Source organism: Stigmatopora nigra, chromosome 1 (assembly GCF_051989575.1).
Source record: "Stigmatopora nigra isolate UIUO_SnigA chromosome 1, RoL_Snig_1.1, whole genome shotgun sequence".
Classification (NCBI taxonomy): Eukaryota; Metazoa; Chordata; class Actinopteri; order Syngnathiformes; family Syngnathidae; genus Stigmatopora; species Stigmatopora nigra.
This window is the reverse complement of record NC_135508.1, coordinates 4,115,158-4,141,140: the sequence shown is the minus strand read 5'-3', so window position 1 is coordinate 4,141,140 and position 25,983 is coordinate 4,115,158. Positions and strand designations below refer to the sequence as shown.

The following is a 25,983-nucleotide window of genomic DNA, read 5'->3' as shown; positions in this document are numbered from 1 at the left end:
CATAAGATTAGCATAATTATCATTTTAATGAGCTTGGGTCATTTAATTAAGTCTACCATATGTATGAGACATTTTAAGCAGGACAGACCAGCCAATGAAATTAAGATATTCAGGATCGTTGGTCCAATAATAGGTGTTTTTATATCTTGAATCATAGCAACCCACCTAGTGATGACTTTTTCAAATAGCTAGCAGTGAGAATTCCAAAAGAAGTCTTTATATTTGCACTGGCAACATTCTTGTTGACAGTTTCATTGACTGTATTCACTGGGTATATTTGTTGAATCAATGCACAGCTATGACATCACTTCATTCAACTGCTCTGTCTCCGTATTGTATAATATTCTGGCAAAAGGTTGGCAAATGATGCAAATAGTCGACTTAAAAAGTGGGCCATTGGACAAATATTTGTTATTATGGGTTTGCAATTGGAGATTTAAAAAATAATTCAAAAAACAACCCTAAAGATAAATTACTCAGAAAACTTTAAGTAAAAATGACCAATTAATAGGAAAAATGGAATTAGAGGAGAAAAAATAAAATATGACTCCAGAAAATAAATAATTTGGAAAAACAGTTTAAAAACAACTCAAAAATAAATTAATTTGAAAACCAGTAAGGGCTTTTTTATTCTTAATGAAATGCCCCATTTACAAATACTACACAATGCACACTCATTATCTCATGTGTGAAAGTGGCGGCCCGGGGGCCAAATTTGGCCCGCCGCATCATTTTGTGTGGCCCGGGGAAGTAGGATCAAATTAAAATAAAAAATATAGATGTATATTAAATTTTCTGATTTTTCCCCTTTTAAATCAATAATTGTAATTTTTAAATCATTTTTTCCTGTGTTTTTAGTTCAAAAATCATTTTGTAAAGTCAAAAATATATATATATAAAAAAGCTAAAATAAACATTGTTTTAGATCTATAAAAAACCCAATATTCAGGGCTTTTAATCCAATTATTTTAATCCATTTATTAAAAATAAAAAAATCTAAATATTATATCTAAAATGGTCCAGCCCACGTGATATAAAGTCAACGTTTAATAAAAAAAAATTGCCTACCCCTTGTATACCATAGTGTAATAAACACACTTTATCACTAATTGTTAGAAAAAAAACTATGATCAATTTAATTTAAAAAAAACAATAAAATACGAGTATATATCTCCCTTATGCACAAACTAGCCATTAAAGTAATGTAACGTCGTAATAAATCAACATTACTAATTAATCCCCGTCCTTTCCCACTGACCTTGGCTGGCCAGCTGGCTTCCAGTAGCGGCAAAACAGGTGCTGTCCATCGGCATTAACGATGTGCTCCAGGTCGGTGTATGGAACTCCCTGCGGGCTCCGTCTCGGAGCAACCCCCGGCTCGGGCATGGAGGTCGGCTCTGACAAGGAGACACGGATCGGCCACAGTAAAATATCGCGGCCGTATAGGAAGCAAGCAAAGCCGGCTACGAGCAAGCAAGTTACGGCGGTCGCGACGTTCATTGCCCGTGGATATATCTTTATGTCAGTTGTCGCTAATAAAATATAAAAAAGAGTCTTGTTGACATCACGTGAAACGGAGCCTCAATGGCAGCCCTTCATCTAATCCCATACACACGCACGCACATGAAAGCACGCGCACGGCACACATGGCTGTTACGTCACAAGACCATATGTGCTCTTTTCTCTTCTGTTTGGAGGGTGCAATACACAATTTTACTTACTAACAGACACATTACATGTCGTATTAAATGTGTATTTATAAATATAAATACATATAAATATATATTGCAACAGATTTTAATAATATAATAATATATTTGAACAGATTTGAATAGATTAGATTTATTTTTTTACAGCTATAAACACTTTGTATTTATCTATAATAAAAGGACAATATGGAAGAAATGCTTCAAATATTTAAAAAAAAGGCCTAATATTTTGATAAATATTGAAGAAACATATTTATTCGTCCTCTGCACCCATGTTAGAGTGGTGATGCTGGAGTCTGTACCAGCTGACTTCAGGCTACCCCCTAGACTGGTCGCCAGTTGGACATAGGGACTAAATTGCTCCCCTTCAATTGACATTTATTGTGGCCGGGAGTTTGGTCGCTGGTCTTTTGGTGGCCGGTCTTTTGATCCCTGTTGGTTGTCGGTCTTTGGGTCGCCGTTAGGGTTAGGGTTTAATATCTAAGTACATTTGACAACCCTAACCATAACGGCGTCCAAAAGACCGGGGACCAAAAGACCGGGGACCAAAAGACCGGCGACCAAAAGACCGGCGACCAAAAGATCGGCGACCAAAAGACCGGCGACCAAAAGACCGGCGACCAAAAGACCAGCGACCCAAAAACCGGCGACCAAAAGACCGGCGACCAAAAGACCGACAACCAAAAGACCGGCAACCAAAAGACCGGCGACCAAAAGACCGGCGACCAAAAGACCAGCGACCCAACGTCCGGTCACGATCAATGTCAATTGAAGGGGAGCAATTTAGTCCCAAGAAACAACAGAGATACTATGATAGGAAATTTGCTTTTGCACTGTAAAACTATTGATGCATTAAAAGGTAAATGGTCAATACCACCCTGGTCACAACCTGTTCCAGCTGCTATAGGTCTCACAAAGTACGGACAAATAGGCTTAAGAACAGTTTTTCCCACATCCATCAGGACTCTAAACTTGCGGTAGCATGACACACAGTCCCTTCTGTGTAATAACTTTGGGGTGAGATATATGCTTCCTACTGGCTGACTAAAGGTAAGTGAAAGACAGTGAGATGTAAGTGATCCGCTCGGGGGGTGATACGATGTATCCATAATGGCAGAATGCCAAATTACGAGTCCGAAATTATCACTTATTTGGGTCTTTTGCCGAGAAAACGCACCTTATGGAGAAGCACTACCAATTTCGTCATACACAGTTTCTGGTTAAGATGACAATTAGGCTTTTGTCGAGTCAATGATGATGACAAAGCCTATGTTGATTATTATTATTATTAAAAAGGCATAATCTTTCATTCATCGTCCATTGTGTTAATGGTGGACAAATTGATTTAGCTGTCAAATTATATGATATCAAGTTGGGAACTGCATACTAAGATTGATTCTTTACTTTAAGTTTCGGTATTGTTTGAAAGACTGCAGTTTCGACAAAGAGGAAACAGAAAAGTCACCGGACTCGTTGCTGCTCCTGTGTCAGCACAGTACATTTTGAACAGGAAAATGTAGTTGCCCTCTTTGGAGAATGTATTCACTTGACGACGCCAGGAAAGTAGGTGGCTTAGGTTGATCAGCACAGATGGACTGAGGAATGGCAGAGAAGTAGAAGATCCCCTGTGGCTATTTTTTCAAGCCGAAAGCCAGACAACAATAAAGGTGGGATTTGTAAAAAGCCACTCAGGAATAGTGGAACCCACATACCTCATCCAAAGGAGAAAAGTGTTTCTGAACACTACTTATTGAATTGAATTGAGTTGAGAAGTTTATGTGCACTTTCTGTTTCAAAAAATTCTGAGAATTTTTGTAAAAAATGTTTTCATTTGATTATATATTTTGGTCTTACTCTATCCTTTAAAAAACTTCAATAAATATATATGAATATTCAGTTTTTTATTCATCTAAAACTATGTTTAATTTACCTTTTTTAAAATATATTTTTCGATTTTACAAAATTATTTTTGAACTAAAAACAAAGAAAATTATTATTAAAAAACTACAATAATATCTAGATTTGTTTTTAAATGCATTAAAAGAACTGGATTAAAAGCAAAGTGTTTATTTTATCTTGTTTTTAAATATATTTGTAGATTTTACAAAATGATTTTTGAACTAAAAACACAGAAAAAATGATTAAAAAATGACAATTATTGATTTAAATGGGGGAAATTTAACATACATCTATACTCTTCATTTTAATTTGATCCTAAAACACAAAGTCGGCTCTCATGATTTACTTTCTCGGCCCACACAAAATAAAGCGGCGGGCCAGATTTGGCCCCCGGGCCACCACTTTGACACCAGTGAGCTAAACAGTTACAAAAAAAGTTATCAGCTAGTGTCCTATATTTACAAAGTATCGGATCACTAGCAGAGTAGTATGCAGTATCACACACCACTATCTCCGAACTAGCCATGCCAAGGAAGTAGTGTACAGTACACCCTGAACTAGTTTCTAACCAAGTAGTGTACAGTACACCCTGAACTAGTTTCTAACCAATCATGGCAAAAGGGATAAAAAAATTAGAGAATTTGATTCACTACAAGCCCAAACAGCAATACACAAAGAATTCTGGGCAACATATTCAGAATGTCAAAATCTACAGACAAGTACAGGCAACATCACGCCAAGCAGAATAATAAACCCATAATATAGCATTGGGGGCACAGAAAATCTACTCGAGTTAAGATTTGATTCATTTAAGAAAGGGACAACACATATTAATGAACATTGAAATATGCAAGATTAATTATAGCCAAAAACAAAGTCTTAGTAGCGAGAATGTTAAAAAAAGAATTGTAAACTTGTGTTGAGTTTTACTTTTCAGATGACTTGTCTATTCTAGTTTCGTTATTTTTGCTCTTATTTTTGTGGGGCAACAAGCCAAGTTTTGTTGAAATCTTTTCACCAACTATACTGCAACTTTTATAGCCAATTGAATTGTATTCAATTGTTTCATTGTCATTATACAAGTATAATGAGATTTAAAGTTTCACCAGAAAGTACACAAATGACCAACACAAACAAGAGTCAATGAATAACAATATTATGTAATAAATGAACAATCAATTTATAATAATACTAATAATCGGACATGGGTTTTGTCATCATCATTGACTCGACAAAAGCCCAATTGTCATCTTAACCAGAAACTGTGTATGACGAAATTGTTAGTGCTTCTCCATAAAGTGCGTTTTCTCAGCAAAAGACCCAAATAAGTGATAATTTCGAACACTAAATTTGGAATTCTGCCATTATGGATACATCGAATCACCCCTGAGCAGATCACTTACATCTCACTGTCTTTCACTTACCTTCAGTTAGCAAGTAGGAGGCATATATCTTTTCATATTACTTCACCCCGAAGTTATTACACAGAAGGGACAGTGTGTTGTGCTACCGCAAGTTTAGCATCCTAATGGATCTAGGAAAAAAACTGTCCTTAAGCCTATTTGTCCCTACTTTGTGGGACCTATAACATATTAATTAGCTCCCAATTTAAATGAATAGGACATCTTTCATTGTATAAAGCAGGCAATGAATGTTCTGAATTGTGTCTATCAGAGTAAAATATTGAGAAAAACTGAAAAAATCCAAACATAACCAAACCACACAAGACTAAGACTACATTAAAAATTAAAAAGGTCAATGTAACAGAATGTAAAAGGGTACAAATTTAAAATTTTAATGAAAAATTAATTTACAATTACCGTATTTTCACGACTATAAGGCGCATTTAAAAGTCTTACATTTTCTCCAAAATAGACAGTGCGCCTTATAATCCAGTGCGCCTTATATATGGAAAAAACAGAAAACCAAAAACGAAAAACCACCACTGTCGGATATTAAAAAAACACAAATGCCTGAACTGAAACAATACTGTTAAATATGCAGATGCCATCTTAGTTTACAAAATCTTCCATCATATAGCTCCTCCCCCACTGCAAGTTTTTATACCAAAAAAAAATCCACAACATCAACAATGGCTGGCTCTAGAGGTGACTGTGTATCGAGTGCTTCATACCTGTCAAAGTCAATAGCAATTACCGTATTTTCACGACTATAAGGCGAACTTAAAAGTCTTATATTTTCTCCAAAATAGACAGTGCGCCTTATAATACAGTGCGCCATGTATATGGAAAAATGTCATTCATTGAGGGTGCGCCTTATAGTCGTGAAATTACGGTACTAAGGATCGATTAACCTGAGACATTGCAAGATGATATTGTTGATATTAATAAGAAATTGTACTTTATTCACAAACCACACAAGACTATGTCCAAAAAAATGATTAAGGAAAGAGCAGACATAAGTTTTTGGTTATTGTTTTTTTAATTTATTATAATTATTTTTTAAACTCAACCCCATTCACACCCATTACATTCCTTCCTATGACTGAATGACACTGCTCCACAACAATGAGGCGACCAGCATGGTGGTTAAAAATAGCTTGTGTGAAGCTATTCCTACCCTGAACAGAATCGAATTTCATCTTAGCTTATGCGCCACCATATTTATTATCCATAACATTCTATCATTAAAAAAAACTATCCATCAACCATAACGTGGAGCACCAATATTCCCAACGTGTTTTCATCGCAAAACAACGTCAAAATGCGCTGATATTTACCAAGAAAAACACAGATTTGCGTCATTCCATGGTGCACACTGCATAAAAAAGGCAGAATTTTGCATATTGCACGCCGGACATTTGTTGTCAAGGCTGAAAATGTTCTTTACGTACCTCCAGACGCCGTGTAGGACATGATAGGCGGCTTGAATCGCAACGTAAAGATGCGCGCACAATACCTTTTGCGCCACAATACCTTTGCGGCACAACAAGTGCAACGTGACGTTGGATGTTTTCATGCATTTATGACATCATCATCTTTCATGATGAATGGAGGAAACTTAAGATATAGACTTTGATGTACTGTGCGCAAAGATGAATGGCGCAATTAAAGATGAAAGTAGGAAGAAGAAAGCTAGGAAGTGACATTAAAAAAATAGACAACCAACCTGTAGTGCGATGAAGTGGAATTAATCTTCTTTTTTTGGGAGGATCTTCGCCTCTTTTTGTACCCGGAGCTCCTCTCTTCACTCTCACCAGAGGCACAGTGAAGCCTGAGTGTGTCTGTTTAGGAAGCAACCAAAAGTATTCGCGTCCACGCGCACATGCACGCGTAAACAAAAACGCTCAATGTTGCGCGCACATGCGCAGTCTGATTTCTTTCCTTGCTGTGGTGGGACATTTCTACACTAAGAACCTAAAACGTGTTTTTCTTTTTTTTTTTTTTTTAACTCAATATGTTTTTTTATTGATTTATTAACTCCATCTGGTTGTTTTTTTTTTTCTAAATGGATTTATTAACCCAATTTGTTAGCTTTTTATTCTAAATGGATTTATTGCCAACTTTTGGAATGGAACAAACAAATAACATACCTGCCAATTTGTAAGTTTTATACGTATTTTATACGTTTTTTTACCATTTCAAATCATGTACGCCGTACATCGACTTTGGTAGATTTTTTTTTAATCGCCAATATTAATGAAAACCGATCTCAACAAGACCGTTTTGGCTAAAATCCAACGACGCTAATGTCATCGATCGTTACTAGTTACTAGTTACTAGTAACGATCGATGACAGTAGCGCCGAAAAAAATATATACTATTGAGGATAATTTTTGCTGGTATACCGTGTACCAGCAAATGTTATCCTCAATCTATGTATATGTAATTGCTATTATCCCAAAACACAGGTGTCAAGTCGCGGCCCGGGGGCCAAATCTGGCCCGCCACATCATTTTGTACGGCCCGAGTAAGTCATGAGTGCCTACTTCGTATCAAATTAAAATGATATATATAGATGTATATTAAATTTCATGATTTTCCCCCTTTTAAATCAATCATTGGTATTGGTATTTTTTTCTGTGTTTTTAGTTCAAAAATTATTTTGTAAAATATAAAATATTAAAAAAGCTAAAATAAACTGTTTTTTACCAAGAATCGACTATCCCGAGACATTGCAAGATGATATTGTTGATATTAATAAGAAACAATACTTTATTCATTAAAAAATATTTAAACATGTACATATTTTGTACTACACATTGTGTAAAATGGCTTCATTGCATAGCAATAATATATATAAATATATATACATATAAACAAAAATAAATACATGAAATAAGAGTATATTAGTCCAATCAAAATGAATTCAAATTTACCATATCTTGCCTTTTTACTGTCATACAACTTATCTAAAAAAATGCCTTTAAACAGTGCTTCGTGTACTAGTGTACTTAAGTTGCTTAAATGCATCAGTCTCAACCAAACCTAATTTACATGTCATTAATTTTTGAGACGGGTAAGTAGCGAACCTTTTCACTGACGAAAAAACATTCTCCCCATATTTTGGTGGTCTAGGAACTTGCATTTGATATCCAACAATCGCATTTTGCCTACTTTGAAACAACGAAGCACCATAACCACACTCAGAACACGAAACTTTTGAGGTAGCAAGAGATACATTTACCATTTGTAAGGTTTTTTTATACTCTGGCATCTTAGCATTCCCATTGGCTGTGGCAATTGACGATGTCCCTGAAGAAGTGGTAGTCCTACTTCTCCAGGAATCTGTTTCGTTTCTTAGAGGAATTGTATTATCATAAAGCATATCATCTCTCCTTCTATACGGCTGTATTGCCGAAATGGGTTCGTTTTGCTTCCTCAACATATTTCTGAATTCTGATTTAAATTTGAATGGGTCAAACTTGGTGTCTTGACTAAACTTATCAGGTGCACTTTGAGTAGATCTGAGACCAAGTCCTTTTTGTATTGATTCCATAGTTGGTTGTGACTTAGATCTGGTTTGAGTAAAGTCATGACGAATACTTGGTTCTGTCTTTGGTCTGTACGTTGTCCATAATGCAGTTTTACAATTTGCCCTATTTCGTCTTGATTCTGTTTTAGGTCGAAGAGGTGCAAGTTCTCGATCAACAATCATTCCTCCTTTGGGTCTGTATTGAAGACGTTTATCAAGTTTAGATACTGGTTCCTTTGGTTTATCTGCTATGCTTGTTGACTTATTGATTTTAGGTGAGTCTTGACTAATATTTGGTTCTTGGCCAAGATTGTTTGAAACTAGGATCTCAAGTTCTCGTTCTAAATCATTTTTCTTGATTTTCAGACTTCTGTTCTCAACTGTTGGAGGAACTGGAGTTACTAGTTTGATTCTGTATGGAGACAATGAACGGATTGGTTTTTCGTCTATTATTTTGATATCTGAACAACGACTATCAACACTAGACTGCCTTTTTGGATAAGAATCACTAATTGGTGGAAAGTTTAAACTTTTTGATTGTGATTTTCTTTCTTTCATCTGTTTTTGTGATGTTTTATCCAAAACTATTGAGGATTCTGAATGTTGTTCTTTTATAATCTCACCAGAGACATCAACATTACCCAAAACTGGTGGAACAACATCGGGAACTCTGATGGTAAATGAAGGCCTTGTTGTTTTTTTCCTTTCCTGATCTGTAGGGGGCGTCCTTCCTGGTCGTGATCCATCTACTGTAGTATTATCTTTAGGTGGTGGTGGAACTGGTCTATGTGGGTGGTCAATTCTAGACTCAGGTTTTTCTTTCCGTTTATTTTCTATGAACGTAAAATCATCGGTTGTTTTTGGTGAATGCACAGGTGCTTTGCGGATTTTAGGGAATTTAGCTATAACTGAGCTTATAGCATATGGAGAAAGCTGTGCCTTTTTTTGATTAGGTATCTGTAATCCACGCCGTATTGTTTTGTCTTGCAGACGATCTGATTGGTTTATACGAGAAACTGAAGTATTTTCATAGGGTGAGATGACTGTACTAGGTGATGATAGACCAAGTGTATTTGCTTTGGGTTTTGATTGATTCAAAGTTTTCTTACTGGTAAAGTCTTTATATGACTTGGATTTCGGAGTAGTTGGTATTAAATGAGGATCTTCAGTTTCACTTGTTTTGGGCCTGGAAGAATGCTTCATTTCAATTTCGGTATATGGCTCATTTTTCTTCCTACTTTGATACTTCTTTGACTGATTGTGAAATTGGTCACTGGATGATGTACTGATACTTTTTGGTGTTTTATTTCCGAGATGTTTTTCTGTCTGGGGGATTTTTACTTGGTGTGGTTGAGGTTCCTTGTTTTCTACATTTGGCAATTCATCGCTAGAACGTAAGGGTTTTAGTATTGGATGATCTTTGCTTTGTAATGATTCCATACCTGGAATTGCAGATTTTAGAGATAGTTTGATTTCCTTTTGATCTGGGATTCTGAGACTAAAAGCTCGTCTTTTCTTTTGTCTTTCTTCACGTGGAGGCTTTGTTGCTGGTCGTGGGATATGTAATATAGGGCTAACTCTATGTGGTGGTGGGCTAAATAAATCCTCTCCGTCAGATGTATCGTGAAATGATGATCGTGCATGTTCAGAAAAATTCCCTTTGGATGACAGTGATGACATTTCGTAACCAGTATCCGATGTTTTAACTAAATTCGGTGATCGGAATGGTACACGTCTAGAAGAATCCTCAGAATCAGAGTCACAGATAGCTTTGTATATTGATCGTCCTTTTCCTGATTCATGATCTGATGATATTTCAGAACCGTTGTCGCTATGCTTTTGCGTCTCTTCCTCTTCTTCTTCTTCTTGTTCTGGATCCCAATGTTGGTCCTCTGTCTCTGAATCATATGTTTCATTTGATGAAAATACAAACTCACTAAATCGAACCTCTTTATCAGAAGGTACTGGCTCAGATAACTTATCTAAAGAGGTTTTGGACTCTTTAATGATTGCTGATCGGGAATCAGGTTCTGCAATTTTAGACAGAGTTTTAGCCGGTGACAAACCTGACACTGAAATGTCTTTAGGGTCAGAATCACTTATATATTCTTGTGCAGGAGGAACCAGATCGTAGTTATTGTACACATCAGCATTTTTTACTGGTACAGACCCTGAAGAGTCCTCCATTTGTGGGACAATTCCCTTGAGTCGAAATTCAATGGGTGAAATTGTTTCTTCTACACTTGTCCTTGATTTTGACAGGTACTTTGTGTTGGGGACATTGCCGTCTTTTGTTGGGAATTGTGACAGTGTGTCTTCTGGTCCCAATACTGCATTATACAAAGTAAATTCCTCCTCAAATTCTAGTTTATCAATCCCTCCATGTTCTGAGGGCAGTAGTGTAGAGGGTTCCTTAACAGACACTCCATCTAAAACCAAACTTTTTTTGTGCTCTAGTCTAGTTTCAAACAGGTTTGTATCATCAGGTGCAATTCCCTCTCTAAATCCGGGTAAATCTTCTTTGTCTGGAACTGCCATTTTGCCAGGAGAATGATCTAATCCAAATAAGATTCCTTCATTTGACTGTCTTTCATTCAAAACCCCCTCAGGCATACTTTTCTGAACTGGTTTAGTCTTGCCTTCAATGTCAGATAATGATGGTTCTTGGCATGGTGATAATCTGGATTCTAATATTTCCTCTATTTCACAATCACTGGTTTCTTCTTCTGAAAGTGAAATTGGACCGAATATGTCTTGCATATTAAAGCTATTGGACTTTTTTGGTGAAAAAGGACTAGATCCAGATCTGTCTTCAATAGGAACAGAATGAGTGGTTTGTTTTTCTGGAGATAACAAAACTTTTCTGTCTTCTTTTTGGAATTCAAAGGCATTTTCTTGATTTTGCCAGTCAGCGGTTTCCATTTTTGGTGACTTTATGTCCTCAGTATTTTGTTTTGGTGGTGATTCCACGTCTTCGGTGATATCTTCATCAAAAAATGAGTCAAATTCGTTAGAGGACAGAATTCCTTCACTTTTACCTTTTATTCCAGGCCCAATATTTTCATTTTGCGGTGATAATCCAGACCCAGTGATTCCTTCAAAATCAGAATAAATGTCCTCTTCATTTGGTGAATGAACTGGCACAGTTGTATATTGAATCTTAGAATCGGTTGTTTCTTTTTGTGATGAAAACACATGTTCAGATACTTCTCCGAAATCTTCAGTTTCAATTGGACTGGTCTCTTCTTCACTTGACCATACAATTCCAGTTCTTTCCTTAGAATCTGAATTCAAATTCTCTTTTTGTGGTGTAAGCAATTGTCCAATTCGATCATTGATTTTAGAATCAGTAGTTTTGATTTGTGCTAATTTATCTGGTCCATAAATATGTTTTGTGTCAAAAGTATTTTCTTGATTTAACTGAATTCCTTCAGTCTTTGCTTCTGTTTCAGGTTCGATTTCTTTAAGTCGTGATGCCTCTGGTTCACTTGTGTCTTCTATACCAAAGTCAATGGTTTCAGGTTGTGGTAATAGAACTTTTACAGATACATTTTCTACATCTTTTTGTGGCAATTCAATTGCTCTAGTAGTCTCTTTAATGTTAAATGCAGTGAATTGAGCTTCTGGTGATTGCAAAACTTCACTATATTCTGTTTCATAGTAAGAATCTTCTTGTGGGGATGAAATTTCTTCAATTATGTCTTCCATTCCAGGTTCTGTGTCTTCTATTGACGACAAAGATTTGGTGATTTCTTTGAACTCATATTCAACGTCCATTTTTTGTGATTGAATTTGCCCAATTATACTTTCAACTTTAAAATCAGTTGTTTCTCTTTGTGATGAGTCAATTCCCTCAACCTGTGTCAGAGGAACTAGTCCACATATTTCTTCTACTTCAATTGTAGTATTCTCTTTTTGAGGAGACTTAGTTTCGGTTTGTAGTAATTGATCTGGTTCAAGAATTTCTTCTTTGTCAAAAAAAGGTATTTGAGGCAATTGAATTGCTACAGTTTTGTCTTCCTTTTCAGGCTTGAAGCCCATTTGTGATGAGGTTAATTTAGTTAGTTCTTCTATATCATTGGCAGTTTCAGTTTTTGGGATAGATAGATTTGGTCTTATTTTATCTTCATACTTCCAATCAGTAGTTTCTCTAATTTGTGATGGTGCACCTGGCAAAACTATTGGTCCAGATGTAACTTCTGCATCTATATCATCATAAATATTGTCTTTTTCTGGTGATTGAATTGGAACAGTCAGATCTTCTACATTGGAATCAGTCATTTCTCTTTGTAGTGATAGTAGTGGTTGAGACAAGTCTTCTGAAACTAAGTTAATTCTATCATCTCCAGGAATAGAAAACAGTCCAGATATTTCTTCAGTTTCAAGTGCAGGAATCCCTTTTTGCGGTAAGAGCACCAATTTGTCTTCTGGATCAATTCTGGTTTGTTTTTTAGGTGTTTCCAGTTTATTTTTGATCTCCTCTGCATCAAGGTTAAGATCATATTCTTTAGGAAACGGGAACTTTTCAGTTCTGACTTCAATTCCAGGCTTAGTGGTCGCCATTTGTGGCAATGAATAATCGATTTTGTCCTTTTGTGATGAATGAATTGGCCAAGTTGCATTTTCAATCTTAGAATTGGTGGTTTCTTCTTGGTTGAATCCAGTTTTGTCTTCCACTTCATGTTCAATCCTTTCTTTTTGTAGTACAACTGATTCTTTATTTTCTTTATTGGAGTCATTATCCGCTTTTTGGGGTAATTGAGGAGTCGGTTGAGTTTTTAAATCATTAAATACTTTTAGTGGTGATGTCTGGGGTTCACTTATGTCTTCTATACTAAAGTTAATGTCCTCTTGTGGTGACTGATTTGACGCAGTTATAGATTCAATTTCAGAATCAATGGTTTCTCTTCTCTCAGAAACAAAGTCGACTATTTCATCTTGCAATTTATGAATAGGCCCACATATTTGTTTATGTAGTAATAGCACATTTCCAGTAATGTCTTCCATTTCTGAATCATTGACTTCCTTTAGTGGTGAATCAACTTTTCCAGGCCTATCTGTGATCAGAGAATCAGCTGATTTGCTTTGTGTGATTTGAACTTGTTGAGCTATACCTTCGGGGTCAAAAGTATATTCTTGTGACAGTTGAATTGGTCCATTTTGGTGTTCTACTTCATGCTCAATGGTTAACATTGGTGATGGAAGATTGTCAGTATTTTCGTCTTTTTCATGGAATGGACTTGGTAGAGTTTTGTCTTCAATTTCTGAACCAATAGTTTTCTGTTGCATTGCCGTTTCTGTCAATTCTAGACAACCCAAGTCAATATTTTCAACTTGTGGGATAAGAATTTGTCCAGATGAACACTGGGTATCTAAGGCAGTGATTTCTTTTACTGGTGATGGTACTTTTCCAGGTGTAGAGTCAATATTAGATTCATAATCCTCTATTTGTGGCAATTGATTTGGACCACTAATAACATCAATATCTGGTGGTGGTTGAACCACTTCTGTGACGTCATTTACATCAATTTCAATGGTTTTCATTGGTGGTAATAACAATGTTTGAGTGATATCCTCTTGATCAGATTCGATAATGTCTTTTTCTGGTGGTTGCAAGGATTCGAATATATCAATAATTTTCGAATGTACAGTTTTTTCTTGTGATGATGACACAGATTCTTCGACTTTATCTGGATCAAAATCATTAATGCCACCAGATAGGCCTTCTTCATTAGTCACTGTGCTCTCTTTTTGTGGTGATAGCACTTTTCCAGACATCTCTTGTCTATCACAATCACTGATTTCGGTTATTGGTATTGGCGCAATTCGGTCTTCAGAATCAGTGGTTGTTAATTGTGGTAAAGTTACTCCAAATATCTCATTCTTATCAGGATCAATAGTTTCTATCGATGGTGATGACACATCTAGGTCAGCGTTTTCTTGCTTTGGTGATTGAATTGGTTCAGTTAAAGATTCAGTTTTAGAATCAGAGGTTTTTCTTTGTGGCGATGGCACCAATTCTTTATCATCTTCTGCAACAAATTCAATGGTTTCTATTTGTGGTGATGACAAGGTTTCTATTTCTTCTTTAACGTAGTTAACATTAAGTTCAAGTATTTCCTCAACTTTAGAATCAGTGATTTCTTGTTGTACTGACGATGATTCTATGATATTTTCTTGAACAAAATCCTCAACATTATTTGGTGGCTTTCCAAATAGGCCAGATGGATCTTCTACATCAGGTTCTTTTGGCGCCATTGTCACTTTTCCAACTATGTCTTCTATATCAGAATCACTAGCTTCCAATAAGGGTCCAGTACTGTCTTCTTCTTCTGCTACTACTACGGAATCTGAGGTCTTCAATTGTAGTGAAGGACCTGCTCTAAGTATCTTCTCCATTTCAGAACAAAGCATTTCTCTTTGTGATAATATCTCAAATTCTCTCATTTGTTCTTCTTTATCAGGTGGAATTATCTCTTTTGGTGCCATTGTCACCTTTCCAACTATGTTTTCTGTATCAGAATCACTAGTTTCCTTTTTTGGTGGAGAGAATAAAAGTCCAATTTTGTCTTCTTCTTCTTCTACTACTACGGAATCTGTGGTCTTCAATTGTAGTGAAGGAACTGCTCTTAATATCTCCTCCATTTCTGGACAAAGCATTTCTCTTTGTGATAATATCTCAAATTCTCTTATTTCTTCTTCATTAAGTGCAATGATTTCTTTTGGTGCCATTGTCATATTTCCAACTATGTCTTCTGGATCAGAATCACTAGCTTCCAATAAAGGTCCAATCATGTCCTCTTCTTCTTCTGCTACTATGGAATCTGAAGTTTTCAATTGTGGTAAAGAAACTGGTCTAAAAATCTCCTTCATTCTAGAACAAAGCATTTCTCTTTGTGATGATATCTCAAATTCTTTCATTTCTTCTTCTTTATCATCATACTCAATGTCTTCTTGGGGTGATTGAATTGGTTGAGTTTTACCTTCAATATTGAAAGAAGTAGTTTCTCTTTGTGGTGATAACACCAATTCTGTTGCTGGGTAAACATCTTTATCTGGAATAGTCATGTCTTTATCTGGAATAGTCATGTCTTTATCTGGAATAGTCATGTCTTTATCTGGAATAGTCATGTCTTTATCTGGAATAGTCATGTCTTTATCTGGAATAGTCATGTCTTTATCTGGAATAGTCATGTCTTTATCTGGAATAGTCATGTCTTTATCTGGAATAGTCATGTCTTTATCTGGAATAGTCATGTCTTTATCTGGAATAGTCATGTCTTTATCTGGAATAGTCATGTCTTTATCTGGAATAGTCATGTCTTTATCTGGAATAGTCATGTCTTTATCTGGAATAGTCATGTCTTTATCTGGAATAGTCATGTCTTTATCTGGAATAGTCATGTCTTTATCTGGGATAGTCATGTCTTTATCTGGAATAGTCATGTCTTTATCTGGAACAGTCATGTCTTTATCTGGAATAGTCATGTCTTTATCTGGAATAGTCATGTCTTTATCTGGAACAATCGTCTCTTCTTGTGGAGAGCTCACTTTTCCAATCATGGTTTTTGAATCGGAATTAAGGTCTTCCATTTCTCTTGCTTGTGGTAAAGGAAAGTGCTCAAATTCTGAGATTTCTTCTGTTTTATAGTCAATCGCTTCATTTTCTGAAGGCAACACTTTTGCAACAATGTCTTCTGGAACAGTTTCCATTGTCTCTTTTGGTGGTGATAACACAGGAGCAAGTTTGTCTTCAGATATTTCTTCATTTTGTAAAAGAAGAAGTCTGGAACTGTCATCGGTATCAGGCTCAATGGTTTCTGTTTGCGGCAATGCTACAAATTCAATAATTTCGTCATTATAGACAGTTTCTTCTTTTGGTGGTGATTGTTTTAGTCCAGTTACATCTTCAATTTGAGAAAAAAAATGTTCTTTTTGTGGAGATGAGACAGTTTTTAGGGAATCTATAGGTAAATCATTGGCCTCACTCTGTGACTTTTCAACTTGTCCAGTTATATCCTCTTTTTGTAGGGAAATCAGTGATGGTGATTGGTCAGTTTCTTTCAAATCTGTTGTTTCTATTGGTGGTAGAATGTCTTCTGTAGCAAATTCAAGAGTATTTCTTTGTGGTGATTGGGATCCTCCAGTTTTATCTTCAATTTCAGGTAGAATGGTTTCTGTTTGTGGTGATGAAACTGGTTTAACAACATCAGTAGCCTCATCTTGCTGCCTAAGAACTTGTCCAGATATTTCTTCTTCATAAGGGGCAATGGACTCTTGTAGTGGGGATGTCAGTTTTCCACTAATTTCTTTGTTTAGTGGCGAAATGGGTCTAATTTGGCCTTCCATTTCAGAATCAGCAGTTTTTATGTCTGGTAAAGGAACTAGTTCTGAAATCTCAATGTTTTCTGTTAATGGTGAGGACTTCAATTCTGTCATTTCTTTAATATCTTGTTGTGTTGATTGAATTGGTCCAGTTCTAGCTTCAATTTTTGAATAAGTGCTTTCTCTTGGTGGTGATGAAACGGGTACTGCCACAGCTTCTGTAGCATTAGCTTCATATTGTGGTTTAGGAGCTTTTACAGTCAAGTTATCTTCATAAGAAAGAGTGGTATCTTTTTGTGGTGAGAGCAATGAATCAGAATCAATGCTTTGGAATTGTTGTTCTTCATCTAGTTGGGAATTGTCTTCAGAATCAGAGTCAAGAGTATACATTTTTTGTATTCTTCCAGGGATTTGTTCAATTTCTGGTGCAATGTTTTCGGTAGCAACATCCATGCCCTCAAATTTTGATTGAAATGGTCCATTTATGTCTTCAATTTTAGTTTCTTTTTGTGCCTTTGGTTCTACTTCAATGACAGCTTCTGTTGCAATAACATTGGCCTCATGTAGTTGTTCAGGAAATTGTCCAACTATGTCTTCTTCAGGTGCACCAGTCTCTAATTGCAGTGAAAGCGTTGGTGTAATTCTGTCAACATTTTTCAAAACATTGGTTTCTATGGTTACTATTTCTGGTGTGTTCATTTCTTCTGTATCAGAGTCATGTGTATACATTTTTGGCGATTTTAATTCATTAGTTACATCTTCATCTTCAATTTCAGGTTCTGTTTGTGGCAATGACACAGATTCTGTGATTTCTTCATTATACTGAATTTCTTCTTTTTGTGGCGATTGTATTAGTTCAGTTATCACTTCGGTGGTTTCTTTTGGTGGCGGTGATACCGGTTTTGTAAGAACTGTTGTATCATTGACGTCATATTGTTGTTCATAAACTTTTTCAGTATTATCTTCTTCACCAGGGGTAGCAGTTTCCTCATCATATTTAGAATTAGCAGTTTCTATTGATAGTACATAACTTGGTTGTGTACTGTCTTCTGTATCAAACTCTCTAGTTGGAACTTCAATGTCAGAATCACTTGTTTCAGTTTGTGGTTCTGTGATTTCTTCATTTGTGTCGATATCTTCTTTCTGTAGTAATTGAACTGGTTCAGTTATATCTTTCTCTTTGGAATCTGTGGATTCCCTTTTTGGTGGTGACATGACCAAATCTGCAACAACTTCTGTATCAAAATCATCAGCCTCACTTTGTTGGAATGGAATTTGTCCAGATATGTCTTTTCCATCCAATCCAGTGGTTGCTTTAGTATCCATTTTAGATTCAGGGGGTTGTAATTGTGGTAAAGGAACGAGTACACATATGTCATCTTTATCTGGATCAATGGTTTTACTTTGTGGTGATGATATAGTTTCTGTGATTTCTTCATTAAAATAGTAAGTATCGTCTTTTTGTGGTGGAGAAATTGGTTCAAGTATACCTTCAACTTTTGAATCTAGGGTTTCTTGTTGGGGTGATAACATTGGTTCTGTCATAACTTCTGTATCAAGATCATTGTTGGGCACTTGTGGTTTGGGGACTGTTCCAGATACATCGTCTGTTACAGGGGTCTTTTTCTGTGGTGAAACCAATTGTCCAATCATTTCTTCTCTATCAGAATCACTGAATTCATTTTTGAGTGGTGAGACAGGTTTAACTTGGTCTTCCCGTTCAGAATCAGTGGTTTTTGAATGTGTTAAAGGAACTAGTCCAAAACTGGTATACATATTAGGATCAATAGTTTCTGGTGATGACATAGTTTCTGTAATTTCTTTGTCAATATAGTCTGTATCGTCTTTTTGTGGTGGATGAATTGGTCCAGGAATATCTTGAACTATAGAAACTATGGTTTCTCGTTGTGGTGATGTCATTGGTTCTGTCAGAAGTTTTGTAGGAAGATCATCAATAGGACTTTGTGGTTTGGGAACTGTTCCAGATACATCTTGATCTGGAGTACTACTCTCTTTTTGTGGTAAGATCACTTTTCCAATCAAGTCCTCTGGATCAGAATCAAGGGAATCTTTTTTTAGTGGTGAAACAGGTTCATCGTTGTCTTCTCTTTTGGAATCTGTGGTTTTTAAATGTGTTAAATGAACTTGTCCTAAAATGTTATTCATATCAGGATTAATGGTTTCTTTTTGTGATGATGACACAAATTCTGGGATTTCTTTATCGTAGTCAATGTCTTCTTGTTGTGGTGATTGAATTGGTTCAGTAATTGCATCATTTTCTGGACTTGTAATTACTCTTGGCGGCAATGAAATTGATGCATTGGTCTCATATTGTGGTTTAGGAACATTGTCAGTTATGTCATCTTCATAAAAACCATCAGTTTCTTTTTGTGGTGAAAGTAATGGTGTTGATCTTTGGGAATCTGTGGTTTCTAATTGTTGTTCCTGATCTGGTTGGGTAGTGTCTTCTTCTGTGTCCGAGTCAAGGGTGTACATTTTTGACGGTTGTAACATTCCAATGATAGGTTCAAGTTCAGACTCAGTTTTTGCAACAATAGCATTGGCCTCACATTGTGATTGAAGTGGTTCTTGACCTTCATTTTTAGAAGGTGACTGTTTTTGTTCCAATGGTTTTGGTTCTGTTGTAATATCATTGATCTCACGTTGTTGTTCAGAAACAAGTTCAATTATGGTGTCCTTATCAGGTGCAGTAGCATCTATATGTGTTGAAATAATTGGTGACGTTTTCTCAATATTTGTCAAAAGATTGGGTTTTATGTCTTGCACATGATCAGGTAAGATCAGGTCTTCGGTAGGAATGTCAAGTGGACGCTCTTGTATTTGTAATCCTCCAGGTAGAACTTGAATTTCAGATTCAAGGGATTCAATTGGTGGGAATGGCACAGATTTTGTGATTTCTTGATCCTTTTGTGGCGATTGAATTGTACCAGTTGTATCTTCTGTTGTTTCTGTGACTTCTTCTGTCTCAAAATCGTTAGCCTCGTCTTGTAGCTTAGAAAATTGTCCAGATATGTTTTCTTCAGTAGGCGTTGTGCTTTCTTCTTCTGGTATTTTCACTTTTTCAACTATTTTATCTGTGTCTGAAGCAATTATATCCATTTGTGTTGACAAAACAAGTCCAATTCTGTCTTCTATAGTTTCTATAGGTGGTAAAATAACACATCCAGAAATGTTTTCACCAAATTCAATGCTTTCTGTTTGGGATTCAGTCATTTCTTCATCATAGTCTTCATTCTGTGTTGGTTCTATTGTTCTGGTTATAGAATTAGCTTGTATTGGAGAACCAGTACTTTCTTTTTGTGTAGATATTATCATTTCTATGTCATCTTCTGTCTTAAAATCATTGACTTCATCCTGTGGCTTGGAAAATTGTCCGGATATGTCTTCTTCATTAGGCACAATGCTTTCTTTTTTAGGTGAACTAACTTCTCCAAGTATGTCTTCTGTGTCAGAATCAATCGTCTCCATTTGTGGCGATAAAACAGGTGTTTCTATTTGATGTAAAGGAACACATCCAGAAATGTCATCATTAAGCATAATGGTTTCAGTTTCTGTTTGGGGTGAGAATGTGGATTTTGTCATTTCTTGTTTTTGGGGTGATTGTATTGGTTCAGAAAGATCTTCAATATTAGAATTTGGGATTTCATTTTGTGGAGATGATGTTTCTGTGGCATTTATATCTAATTCCTGGGCATCATTTTGTAACTTGGCAACTCCAGTTATATCGTCTTCATCAGTTAAAGTCAAAGCGTTGTCCTTTTGTGGGAAAATCATGGTGGTTTCAGTTTGTGGTACATGTCCAGGTTTGGTAATTTCTTCTGTATCCAATTCAGGATCATACATTTGTGGTGATTGAGATGTTATATTTTCATTTTCAGGCTCAATGGCTTCTGTGATTTCTTCATTGTAGTGAATTTCTTCTTTTTGTAATGATTTAGTTGGCTTAGTTATATCTTCTAATTCAGAATCATTGGTTTCTATTTGTGGAGATGACGCAGTTTCTGTGGAAATTTCCGTCTCAAAATTACTGGCCTCAACATTTGGTTCAGGAATATATGCAGACAAGTTGTCTTCATCAGCTGTAAAATTTGCCTTTTCTGGTGATATCACTTTTCCAGCTACAAATCCGGAATCCGAATTAATGGTGTCATTTTGTGGTAATAAAACTGGTGTATTTCTGCATTCTAGGTTAGATTTGGGGGATCCAGAATGTGGTAAAATAATTAGCTCAGATATCTCATCTGCATCAGACTCAATGGTTTTTATTTGTTGTGGTGATTTAGTTTCTAAGATTTCTTCGTTATGAATTGGTTCAAGTATGAATTCAACTTTGGAATCAACTGTTTCTTGTTCCAGTGATGACATTGGTTCATTTTCTGTCTTAAGGTCATTGATGTCAACTGGTGACTTGGAAACTGGTACAGATATGTCTTCATCATGTGGAGTAGTATGTTCTAATTGTGGCAAGATCACTTTTTCAATGTCTTCTGTATCAGAATCACTGATTTGAGAATCAGCAGATTCTCTATGTGGAGATGGCATGCTTTCTGGGACACTTTTTATATTAAAATCACTCCTTTCATCTTGTAGCTGAGAAAATTGTCCAGATACATCTTCGTTATGTACAGGGCTTTGTTTTTGTGGTGAACTACCTTCTCCAATCACACAATCTGTATCAGAATCACTGATTTTGACATCAGTTTCAGAATCAGCAGATTCTGTCTTTGGATATGACACCATTTCTGTGACATGTTCTATCTCAAAGTCACTGGACTCATCTTGTGGCTTAGAAAATTGTCCAGAAATATCTTCTTTATTATGTACAGGGCTTTCTTTTAGTGGTGATATCAGTTTTTCAACCAAGTTTTCTGGATCAGAATCACTGAATTTGTCTTCCATTTGAGAATCAGCAGATTCTGTCTGTGGATATGACACCATTTCTGTGACATCTTCTATCTCAAAGTCACTAGCCTCATCTTGTAGCTTAGAAAATTGTCCAGAAACATCTTCAATATGTGCAGTACTTTCTTTTTCGGGTGATATAACTTTTCCAACCACAATTTCTGTATCAGAGTCAATGATTTTGACCTCCGTTTGAGAATCAGCAGTTTCAAAATTACTATCCTCAATTTGTGGCTTGCAAAATTGTCCAGAAACATCTTCTTCATTATGTACATGGCTTTCATTTTGTGGTGATATTACTTTTCCAACCACAATTTCTGTATCCGAATCAAGGATTTTGACCCCCGTTTCAGAATCAGAGGTTTCACTCTGCGGATAGGACACAATTTCTGTGACATCTTCAATCTCAGAATCACTAGCCTCAATTTCTGGCTTAGAACATTGTCTAGAAACATCTTCATTAGATACAGGGCTTTCTTTTTGTGGTGATATCACTTTTCCAACTATATTTTCTGTATCAGAATCACTGATTTTGACCTTGGTTTCAGAATCAGAATATTCCCTCTGCTGATATAACACCATTTCTGTGACAACTTCTATCTCAAAATCACTATCCTCATCTTGTGGCTTACAAAATTTTCCAGATACATCTTCTTCATTATGTACAGGGCTTTCATTTTGTGGTGAAATTACTTTTCCAACAACAATTTCTGTATCAGAATCAATGATTTTGACCTCCGTTTCAGAAGTTTCACTTTGCGGATATGACACCATTTCTGTGACATCTTCTATCTCAGAATCACTAGCCTCAATTTGTGGCTTAGAAATGTGTCCAGAAACATCTTCATTATGTACAGGGCTTTCCTTTTCTGGTGATCTAACTTCTCCACTCACACCTTCTGTATCAGAATCACTGATTTTGACCTCCGTTTGAGAATCAGCAGTTTCTTGCTTTGAAGATGACATCAATTCTGTAACACCTGTCTCAAAATCACTGGCCTCATCTTGTGGCTTACAAAACTGTCCAGCTATGTTTTCATCATCTGCAGGGCTTGATTTTTGTGGCGATATTACTTTTTCAACCACAATTTGTGTATCAGAATCACTGATTTTGACCTCCGTTTGAGAATCAGCAGTTTCTATTTCTGGATATGACACCATTTCTGTGACATCTTCAATCTCAGAATCACTAGACTCAATTTGTGGCTTAGAAAATTGTCCAGAAACATCTTCATTAGGTACAAGGCTTTCATTTTGTGGTAATATTACTTTTCCAACAACAATTTCTGTATTAGAATCACTGATTTTGACCTCAGTTTGATAATCCACAGTTTCTCTCTGTGGATATGACACCATTTCTTCTATCTCAAAATCACTAGCCTCAATTTGTGGCTTAGAAAATTCTCCAGAAACATCTTCATCATCTGCAGGGCTTGATTTTTGTGGCGATATTACTTTTCCAACAACAATTTCTGTATCAGAATCAATGATTTTGACCTCCATATGAGCACCATCAGATTCTCTGTCTGGAGAATGGACCATTTCTGTGACATCTTCGATCTCAAAATCACTGTCCCCATCTTGTTGCTCTGGAAATTGTCCAAGTATGTCTTCATCGTCTGCAAGGCTTGATTTTTGTGGCGATATTACTTTTCCAACAACAATTTCTGTATCAGAATCAATGATTTTGACCTCCATTTGAGCACCATCAGATTCTCCCTTTGAAGATGACATCAATTCTGTGACATCTTCAATCTCAGAATCACTAGCCTCAATTTGTGGCTCAGAAAATTGTCCGGAAACATCTTCATTACATACAGGGCTTTCCTTTTCTGGTGATATCCCTATTCCAACTACATTTTCTGTATCAAAATCACTGATTTTGACCTCCATTTCAACACAGTCAGATTCTCTGTCTGGAGATGTGACCATTTCTGTAACACTTGCTATCCTAAAATCACTTTCCTCATCTTCTTGCTGAGAAAATTGCCCAAATATGTCTTCATCATCCTCCAGGCTTTCTCTTTGTGCTGATATCACGTTTCCAACCACATTTTCTGCACCAGAATCAATGATTTTAGTGTCCATTTGAAAACCAGTACTTTGTCTTTGTGGAGGTGATACACCTATCTCGTAATCCCTGTTCTCATCTGGTATCTTAGAATATTCTCCAGCTCCAGATCCTTCATCAAGCACAGTAACATCTTCCTTATGTGAATCTATGGTCTCATTTTGTGATAAAACAGGGCTAATTTTAATTTCACTTGTAGAATCAGAAAATTCCGTTTCTTGAATAGGAAATAGTCCACAAATGTCATCCATACCAAGCCCAGCATTTTCAGTTTCTGTGATTTCTACTTCACCAAAGTCAATATCCTCTTTTGGTGGTGAACAAGCCTGTTCAGGCAAAAATTCTAATCTAGAATCAGTGGTTTCTCCTTCTGGTTTTCTGACATTTTGGGCATAAAACTCATTGTTATCAGTCTGTAGCTTGGGAATCTGTCCACATATGTCTTCAATATAAGTCACAGTAGTCTCTTTTGGAAGTGATACTACAGGTATAAGTATATTTTCACTTGTCAGATCAATAGCTTCTATTTGTGTTAAGGTAAGTAGGCCAGATACGTTTTCTATATTAGGCTCAATGCTTTCTGTTGGTGGTGATGATACAGATTTTGTGATATCTTTATCATAATGAGCATTTTCTTCAGGTTTATCTTCTATTGGAGAATTCATAGTTTCTATTTCTGCAGATGAAACTATTTCTATCACATCTTTCTCATCTTGTGACTTCAAAACTATTCCAGATACGTCTTCTATATCAGGTGCAATGGTCTCAGTGGTCTGTGGTGATTTCAACTTGTTAACTATGTCTTCAGATTCAATGTCCTTCACAGGTATAGTTTTGTCTTCCATTGGAGAATCAGTGGTTTCTATTTCTGGAGAATCAGTGGTTTCTATTTCGGCAAATGAAACTATTTCTATCACATCTTTCTCATCTTGTGACTGAAAAACTATTCCAGATACGTCTTCTATATTAGGCGTAATGGTCTCTGTCTGTGGTGATTTCAAGTTTTTAACAATATCTTCAGATTCAATGCCCTCCATTTGTGGTGATAAAGTAAGTATAGTCTTGTCTTCAATTGGAGAATCAGTAGTTTCTATTTGTGTAAATGAAACCATTTCTGTCAGATCTTTTGTTTCAAAATCCATGGCCTCACTTTGTAGTTCAGACAAGCCTTCATTGGGGACATTGCACTCTTTCCATTGTGTTTTATTTTGTCCAAATATATCTTCTTCATCAGAACTGATACTTCCCTTTTGTGTTGGTAAAACAGCATTTATTCTGTCTTCTATTCTCAAATCTGTGATTTCTACTTGCTGCTGTAAAGGAACTCGTTCAGATATGTCGTCTGCATCAATGTTAATTATTTCTGTTTGTGGCAATAGCACCAATTGTGGAATTTCTTCTTCATTGTCAATGTATTGTTTTTGTGGTGATTGTATTGGTTCAGCTTTATCTTCAATTTTAGTATTTGTGATTTCTCTTTGTGGAGATGACACAGTTTCTGTCGGATTTAGTGGGGATTGTATTGGTTCAATTATTTCGTGGATTTCAGGCTCAGTAGTTTGTGGTGATGACACAACTTCTAGGATTTCTTCACCTTCTTTGAGTGTTAATTGAATTGGTTCATTTATGGCTTCTACTTCAGAATCATTGGTTGCAGTTTGTGGAGATAAACCCGGTTCTGTAGTAACTTCAGTCTCAAAATCGTCAGCTTCACTCTGAGGCTTTGAAACTTGTCCAAATAGGGATTCTTCCCCAGGATCATTACTCTCATTTCGTGTTGGTATAGCTTCACCAAAATCTTTTGTATCGGAATTGATGCTCTGTGGTGAAGTTGGAGTTCTAATTCTGTCTTCCATGTTAGAATCATTATCATTATCATTATCATGTGATAAAGAAATGAATCCAGATGTTTCTGCTTGTGGTGTTGACACAATTCCTGTAATTTCTGTTTCATCATTGTTGACATCATCTTTTTGTGTTGAGTGACTTAGTCCAACCACACTTTGAATTTTAGAATCTTCTGTGAAATCTTCTGTATTGACATCAATGGCCTCAACTTGCGGTTTAAGAACCTTTTGAGTCGTATATTCTGTATCAGGGACAACATTTTCTTCTTCTTGT

General features: G+C 36.1%; 1 protein-coding gene across 2 annotated transcripts in view; it reads right to left on the bottom strand.

The window, feature by feature from the left end:
- The window catches only part of mgll (monoglyceride lipase), a 29,036-nt gene extending 22,165 nt beyond the window's left edge, over positions 1–6,871 (bottom strand). Inside the window, exons 1-2 of one of the 2 annotated variants that reach the window (XM_077718864.1) lie at positions 6,738–6,871; positions 1,259–1,397 (exon numbers count right to left, since the gene is read on the bottom strand). In XM_077718864.1, the coding sequence (XP_077574990.1) occupies positions 1,259–1,386 (128 nt within the window). In that variant the 5' untranslated portion in view covers positions 1,387–1,397; positions 6,738–6,871. Of the gene's footprint in view, positions 1–1,258; positions 1,619–6,737 lie in introns of those variants that run through there. The other variant, XM_077718857.1, reaches the window with a different exon arrangement.
- Positions 6,872–25,983: the final 19,112 nt, after the last annotated feature.